This window comes from Lolium rigidum, chromosome 4 (genome assembly GCF_022539505.1).
Source record: "Lolium rigidum isolate FL_2022 chromosome 4, APGP_CSIRO_Lrig_0.1, whole genome shotgun sequence".
Lineage (NCBI taxonomy): Eukaryota > Viridiplantae > Streptophyta > Magnoliopsida > Poales > Poaceae > Lolium > Lolium rigidum.
The window spans coordinates 269,586,873-269,595,406 of record NC_061511.1 but is presented as its reverse complement, the minus strand read 5'-3'; the positions used below and the strand labels follow the sequence as shown (position 1 = coordinate 269,595,406).

General features: G+C 49.8%; 1 protein-coding gene across 1 annotated transcript; it reads left to right on the top strand.

Annotated features, from left to right (window-relative positions):
- The first annotated feature begins 7,646 nt into the window (after positions 1-7,646).
- Positions 7,647-8,308, top strand: LOC124707960. The gene is made up of 2 exons (XM_047239653.1): positions 7,647-7,794; positions 7,839-8,308. The coding sequence occupies exons 1-2, from the start codon at positions 7,647-7,649 to the stop codon at positions 8,306-8,308; spliced, it is 618 nt and encodes a 205-aa protein (XP_047095609.1).
- The last annotated feature ends 226 nt before the right edge of the window (positions 8,309-8,534 follow it).

The window sequence follows — 8,534 nt, the reverse complement described above, 5'->3', positions numbered from 1 at the left end:
AAGTAGCCCTCCATCCGAACTTAGCGGAGGGCTACATGCTCCTCAAGAAAGAGGGGATGGCCGGCGTCGCGCCTCCGGCCTCGTCGGTGAGCTCGGTAAGTTCCCAGCTGCGCCATGGAACTCCCGCTCCCTTGCAGGGCCACGCGGCGTCGCGGTTCGCCTCCGGCCTGCCGCCGGTGAAGTTGACCGGGGCGGCGGTTCCAGACCTCAACCGGACGCCTAGAAGCGGTGCTGGAGGAGAGCATGTGGCAGCCCCGCATCCTGTTCGACGAAATGGCACCGCCTACCCCAACGATGGACGACCCGGTACGTGAGTTCTGTCAATGTGTGCGCGTGCCCTGTATCTGGCGTCTGATGTCCGGTCGTTCGTAGGACTATTGGAAGGACCGCCATGATTCAGACATCGAGGAAATTATCTTCGGCGGCGGCTTCGTTCGCGCTGATCGTGCCGGGACGCAAGATGACTGGGGAGCAACGCAAGATGCGGACGACATCGAAACCGCACGGCTGTTTGCCACCCAGCAGACGCAGCCAACAGCCGTGTCCGTCGACGACTTCGACGACGCGCCAACACAGCCTAACATTGCTACGAAGAAGAAGGGGGAGAGCCGCAGGACAAGGCTTCGTCGACGACGAGGATAAGTGTTTGTGTGAAGCGTGGCCGCAACGACCCATGATTGTATTAATGGCGCGCAAAGAAAAGGGCAAGGTCTATTGGGCCAAGGTCTTGCAAGCAGTACAACGAGACCAGGATGCACCCGCCCTACCATATCACAAGCCCTCGGACGGAAGAGTCCCTCCGGAAAAGATGGAACTACATCAAACAAGAGACAAGCAAGTTCTCGCTTCTGCGGTCGAACATGCTATTAACAACCCCGTAAGCGGCGCTCGAGCGTCATGACAGTGGTAAACACGATACAACCAACATCATTGTACACTATTTGCATCATTGTATGTACATCATTGGCGGCTATGATTGCAGGTATCCCGTGCCTTGGAGAAGTTCAGGGCGACGCATAAGAAGGGCTACCATATGGTCCATTGCTGGGAGGTGCTCAAGAACGCCAACAAGTGGATGAAAAGCTTTGCGGCCTACAACGAAATTGTGAGGAATGGGACAGCGATCAACCTCGACGGCGAAGACGACGATCAAGGCCGTCCAGCTCTTCCACCTCGTCCACGAGGCCATAAGGTTACCAAGGCCGATCTTGTCCCACTACACCACAGCACTTGAACCCCAACAGATAAGTTGGTCGGGGAAACCCCTTTTACCGACCAAAAGTTGGTTGGGAATTAGTTTTGCCGACCGACTTTGTTGGACACTAAAAGTCCGGTCGGCATATGTCTTTCCTGACCGACATAGAATTGCCGACCGACTGTTGGACACCATTGCCAAGGCTTTCCCGACCAACATTTCTTTTCCGACCAACATTTCTTTTCCGACCGACATTTCTTCGCCGACCAACAGTTGGACAACACAAGCATTGGCGACCGATTTTCTGTTGGCCCTCATCGTGAATGGCAAAAATCATTATATTCACATATATCCACACTAGTATACATTCATATCCTCTAAAAAATGCCATGGGGAGGTAAAGAACAACCATCAATAATGATATGCATTAAGTTCATACAACAATGATTGTTCATATGTTCTCAACTCATTACAGCATAATCAAGTTTACAAAATAAGAGCTTGTCGCCGCATAACCAGGTTTACAAAATGGAAGCCAAATGATTACCATATAACCAGTCTTACAAAATGATAACAGAAAGGTAGCCTATGAGACCAAATTTACTCCATTACACAACTCATCTTGTTGATGGGAAACATCCAGCTACTTGGTGGTTTGCGGCAACCATTTTGCATGATAATTCATATTTGAATGGGACATCTGCACAAACAAGTACAAAGTGATACAGTTAGCAAACTAGTGAAGGAAGCATGTAAATGGTGGATCACTTGGATACTAAGACTAGTAGCATGAACATGAGGTTACCATGACATACTATTAGATTGAGCTATGTAGCACATCAAGAAACCACCTACTGAAGGAAGCATAAAACAGACTAGATACGCACTGTCTTCCCGCACCGCCTCTTCAGCTGAATCCACTCACATCTTCCCTCAATTCACTGAAGGAAGCAAGCTACAATCTTCTATATTTTGGTGCTGCCTTATATTTTGTTTTATTTCATTACATTTGAAAGCAACACAGGAGAGGACAGCTAACCAACTAGACTAGGTTCGCTTCTTGTCAAGTACACATAATTCATTCTATTGATTCTTGTTTCCTTCCATATTACAGAGTATATGAACAGTCTTGTATTTTATTCTATTTAGAACAGTGCATCACAGAACAAGGGTGACTGCCTGGCCAGTTGCGAGTTGTGCCAAACGATGTGTGTGGTTGATTAAAAATTCTCCAGTACAGAAGAACACTGGTATTCAGATTACTACGAACTGCACAGGACTAGGAAATCATCACATATTGGCTCAAAGAGATTAGACGAACAAAATCATCCGAGAGTGCAAAACTTGTGGCTTTGAACTAGAACAGCTAGTATAAAGCAGTACACGAGGTGTCTCTTAAAATCAAACCAACAAGACAACTAACGTGGGCTTTGCATGAATTCCAAATAGCATACATGCGGCTTGGAGATTTAGACATGGCAAGTTGCATTATGTCATTATATGTGAAGTATTATGTCAAATTGCAAGTCTAAAATATATTTTACACATAATTATTTAATTATTACAAAAACTAACTAAATTGTACCAACAAGCAGATACTACAGGGAGGAAGAGCAGATAGTACACAAGTGTCAGCTTTACTCACATCATCTTCAGTTTATCTCCTCGAAACTGATTTTCAACCGAAATACCTCAGCGACGAGATGAGCCAGACGATGTTGGTTTGTAGGGCTTCATCTATCAAAAATGTTGCAGCTCAGCATAACACAAACGACAAAACATATGATGTGGATAAAACACACATGCATGAATGGCGATTACCTTGCTAGACGGCCATGCAATGGACCTTGTGACAACGATCACCGATGTATCTTAAATCATCATACTCGATATGGCAGCGTAGCACCCTTTTAATCGCAACATTCACAATTACCTCATAAGTCGCAGGCCCAAGGGGCTCCCCACCCACAAGTGTGTCCGGATCAATCGAGAGAACCGTTGCCTTAGCAACAGGAGATTCGAGGACCAGTCCAAGAGTATAGAAGCACATCCATCCCTATCCGAAAAGAACAATATTTAAGAAACATGGAAGCCGTAACATTTTTTATATGCAGCAAGGATGAGTGAGAAGATTACAAGGCTTTCATCTTGGTGTGTTAAAGAGTCTTTTAGATTTGCAACACCTCTTCTCCGAAGATAGTCATCTTCCCCGTCCTCTTCATCATCTTCCATGTCATTATCTTCCCCAAGTTCAATTCTTGAGTTCTGCCAAAAACAGTATGTAACTTACTACATGCATGATGAATATGTAATGCAATGAACAGATTACGTATGCAAAATAGTTCATTACTTGTCGAGAATTAGAACCATCTTGCGAGCTGGGAGTCTCCAAATTATGCCCTCCTGGGAGTCTCCAAATTATGCCCTTTGGTTTTCTCTGTTTTGGGGGTCGGCTTGCTTCGCAGACATCTTTAAGTTCAGCACTTGTTCGGCGTAATCCTAGGCGTGCCATCCTTTCCTCATTTTCTGCAACCATCCTGTTTCTAGCTAGTTCATACTCAACTTGTGCTAGCTGTTCATCAGTGACCATCACATCTTTACTCTTTCCTCTTCCGCTTGCCATTTTTCCTGCAAAAGACGCAATATATGAATACATTGCTGAAAATATAAAGCATAAGAGAAAAATTGTACACATGGCTTACTTTTTCTTAACAACTAGTCCATCAATATCTGTCCTACTAGAAAATACAAAATTAGGCTGTAGTTCTATTTTTAAATATCAGCACCACACAACAATATTTAAATAAGCAGCCAAGTTTATCACGTAGAAATAATAATGGCACCCATCACTATACACTGTAGGAATAAAGATACAGAAAGCAGTCAAGATTATTTTGCAAGACTAACTAATATAACAACATGCCAATCATGAGATGTTCAGCACTAACAGTTCAGTGCTAAATAAGAAGGGCGTGCAAAAGCAATCAACAACAGAAATAGGATACAAATCATTCATGCCATGGCGCAGAACCAAGATGTAATTACGAATTGCCTTTGACAAAGGCCAACAAACAGTTGTCAAATGTTGTTCTCGGGTTAGCAATCTTTTCAGATGTGATTAAACCAGGCATCATATATTTGTAATTGCATGATGCATTTGTGGTCACACATAAGTGGAGCAGCTTCCTCATAAATTTAGTTTTTTTTTCTCAAAACGAATTCCTTGTTCATGTTTAGAAATTATACAATGGAACCTAACATTTTATTTTTATGGCCTCTACATGTTCTGCTTTGTGAAACATAGTCAGATGGAAAGGAAAATAGAGCGAGCTTCTCTGCATTGATCTCAAGACGCGGCATCTACAGCTTGATCATTTTAATGAAGTACAAAACTGCTGATTCTACGGAAACAATGTCTCAAGGCCGCGACCTACGACTCCACCCGAAAAAAAATACGAGTCCGTACTGCTGCATCCAAAACAAGAAGGAAACCAAGGCCTGCCCCATCTACAATAAGAAAGAAGCACGCATTTTGCCTCGGCGAGAGTATCACGACCACGCGCGCATAAAATCCAAACGAGAGCATCACAATCAAAGAACGCCCTTGTTTAAATTTAGCGATTGTGCGAGCGCCAGCACGAAGCACGAATCGAAGCTGAACATATAAGAATGAATGAATTAGGGCTGCGAGTTTCTCACCGGGCGTTTCTGCACTAGGTTGTTGCGTCCCCACTAGGAGATCTCGAGAAAACGGCTTGGGGAGCTTCGTCTCGGACGAAAGGGGCCGGCCGCGGCAGAGTGTGTGGACGAAGGAGCCTCACCGGACGCTCAGGTATCACCGTCGGCCGGAGAGAGCACCTGCCGGCGGAGATCGATTGAGCGGCGGCGATGGAGGGAGGGACTGGAGGACGACCTGGAGAGGCGGCGGCGGCCTCGCCGGCCGATGAGGACCACTGGGAGAGGAGGCGGCGGCCTCGCTGGCCAATGGACGGAGAGAGCTCGAAAGCTCGGCGGCGGAGAGAGCGCGTGAGTGTGGCGGCTGAGCGAGCCAGTGAGGCCGATTTGGGGGAGAATTTGGGGGCGGTCTGTGCCAATAGGGTTTGGAGCTGAACAAAAATAAGGAGGGAAATTTTGGTGGACTGGGCCATTTTGGCGCTAAGATTTTCAGTTTCCCGCGTGTCGGCCCATGGCTGGCCACATGTTGGTCGGAAATACACTTGCCGACCGATAGTTGGACACCCATGTAGGGAATACCGACCAACAGTTCGACGGTTTGAATACCGACCGACTAACGGACAATGTAGTATTTCTTTGTCGACCAACTGTTCGTTAGTACTTTTCCCGACCAACAGTCCATCGTCAATAGTGACTTTTACCGACCAACGTCAGTAGGGAATTCAGTGCTGTGGTGTAGTGTCCGGGAGGCGCAGACCATTGCGTTCACCCAGAGCATGGAGAAGATAATGGCCGACAACCGTGCCGTCATGGCTGTTAGGGACGAGAAGAGGCGTCTGGAAAAAGAGGCCGCAGCTGCCATCTACCATAACATCACGAGGGAGGTCCTCGATGTGCAAAGGCTGGACGCCGAGGCCAAATTGCGTGCAGAAGACACAAGGATCATGCTTGCCGACTTGAGCGGTGTCGACGACGACACCAGGGCATGGTTCATGAAGAGGCGCGCCGAAATCCGCGCGCGAGACGCCTGATCGCCGGCGCCATGCGCGCAGCACCTTAGCCTCCTTTTGGACTTTTTTTAATTGCTGTTCAGGCCTTATTGTGCCCCTTTTGGACTCCACTTTGCGCTGTAGCAGCTGCAAAGTGTGATGAACTTGTTTCAGCCCTCAATTTGCAGCTGTAATTTCGTGCAAAGTTGACGCTATTTCATCTTTTTTGAATTCTGGCCTGCGCCCAAAATGTGTCGTCCCGCTGGAGCCAACCCCAGACGCAAACGGACGCACAACCATTTCCGCGTCCGCCAGGCGACGCAAACGGACGCCCGCGGACAATTTGGACGTCCGAAATGCGTCACGCCGCTGGAGATGCCAGAGATAGAGAGCGGTGCATCCGGAAAAAAGGCGTGTTGGTATAGTTCTGAAAAGGGAAGGGGAGGAAAAGGCAGGCATGAAAGTCCAAGCTAGGCACGCGCGTGGGAGCAGGCGATTTACACAAAAATAACCCAAAAGTGGAAGAAAAGCACAGACTGACCCTCCGGCGAAACTATTTCACCAATCTAACCCTTTTGTGTGGCGCCCCTCCCACGGGCGCCACACGTGCCCATGTGGCTCCCCTCTGCCGGCGCCACACACCCGGCCGACGTGGCCCCATCGACGCCGAGCTGGTGCGCCCGTCCGACGTGGCGAGCATGTGTGGCGCCCTCCCAACGGCGCCACACATGCACTTGGAATCCCCAAAACATACCGTGGGACAAATCCTGCGGGACTTAGCCGTTTTGCGAGGCTCGATGTGTGGCGCCGATGACACGGGCGCCACACCAGCCTGTGTGGCGCCGATGCCACGGGTGCCACACATACATGTAAAATTTCATATCTAGGTATTCCCCTTCGATTACCTCTGATTCATCCAATAGTGTTGGTGGATTTGGTAGATTTGGGTATGAACCCTAGATTTGGTAGATTTCTTGGATTTGGATATGTAGAAATTTATGTTGGTGGAATCTACATTGTAGTATATGTGTTTGAACCCTAGATTTGGATATGTAGAAATTTATGTTGGTGGATTTGGTAAATTTATGTTGGTGGATTTGGTAGAGGGAATCGAAGGGGAGGAGAAGGAGAGAGGAAGAGAAAGAAGAAAGAAGGGTCGGGCTGGGCGCGGGCGCGGGCGCCACACTTAAGTGGATGTGTGGCGCCCGTGGCATCGGCGCCACACGGTCGGTGTGGCGCCCGTGGCATCGGCGCCACACATCGAGCCTCGCAAAACGGCTAAGTCCCGGAGGAATTGTCTCACGGTATGTTTTGGGGATTCCAAGTGCATGTGTGGCGCCGTTGGGAGGGGCGCCACACATGCTGCCACGTCGGATGGGCGCACCGGCTCGGCGTCGATGGCGCCACGTCGGCTGGGTGTGTGGCGCCGGCAGGAGGGAGCCACATGGGCATGTGTGGCGCCCGTGGGAGGGACGCCACACAAAAGGGTTAGATTGGTGAAATAGTTTCGCCGGAGGGTTAGTCTGTGCTTTTCTTCCACTTTTGGGTTATTTTTGTGTAAATCGCCGTGGGAGCATCGGCTGCAACGGTCACTTTTCCCGTCCCCACTACTCATCACCGGCGCAGCAGTCAGCTCCACTGCAGGACCAGCTCCCTCCTATCTCGACACTCTCCGGCACTAATCGATCGAACTCGGCCAGTTTATTGCTCCCGAGAAGCACGCGCACAAACAAAGATTCACTGGAACCATAGCTTCCACGAGCTTCTCAATATAATCGGCTACAGTGATGGGGAAGAAGAGGGTGGTGGCCGCGACGAAGGCGACGGCGACGCCCATCTTCCCGTTCACGGCGGCCGCGGACCAGACGGAGCCGCCGCACCACTTCAGCGACTACGGCTTCGACCCGCAGCTCCTCTGCTTCCCCCAGCCGGTGAGTCTCCTGTCAATTAGTTCCACATCAATGTCTCAATCGAATCAGTTGCTGAACCGTACCGTGTGCTGCATTCTCAGCCCGAGACGAAGCGGTTCAAGCTCCACAAGCCCATTTCCAAGAAACACCAACGCACGCAGACGCAGCACGGCCACAAGCAGCGCCGGCGGTGGTGGAGCTCTGCCGCCGCCGCGGCGCTCCACTTCTTCTTCAAGCGCCCCTCCTCCTCCAGCCCCGCCGCTCGGGCTGCCGGCGCAGCCTCGTCGTCCTCCTGCAGTACTGCTGCAGCTTCATTCGCGCCGCCCGGGGCGCTGTACTTCGCCGATGACGGAGGCGACGAAGCCACGGGGTGCGCGTGCTGGTCGCCGGCCCTGCGGTCCGGTCGCCTGGCCGCCGCCGAGCTCGGCGTCGCCTCGGTCGCAGTTCCCTATGCCAGCCTCAGGGACGTCGATTTCGGCGGTGGCGTCCGAGGAGCAGGATGGGCCGCTCCGTCGATGCCCATCTACCTCGTGACGTGAAGGCTTTTCGTGGTTTTTTTGAGATCTTGGACCAATGTCAGTCAATGTTTTCTGATGACCGGCCGTCAAAGGTCGAAGTACAAGTGTACAACTGAATTTCTTGCTCTTCTTCTTTACAGCGTGCTGTATTTACTTTTTTTCTCCACTCGTTTTCTCCTTGGACAAAGTATATTGTGTGTGAACGTGTGGACGCCGCACAATAGCTCTCGTGGATTTCCTCTCTTTC

What these genes read in the sequence shown, in the direction of transcription:
- LOC124707960 (XM_047239653.1), top strand. Translation starts at nt 7,647, where the DNA reads ATGGGGAAGAAGAGGGTGGTGGCCGCGACGAAGGCGACGGCGACGCCC. An exon ending in CTGCTTCCCCCAGCCGGTGA is followed by an intron (nt 7,795 to 7,838) that starts GTCTCCTGTCAA and finishes CAATCGAATCAG; the next exon opens with TTGCTGAACCGTACCGTGTG.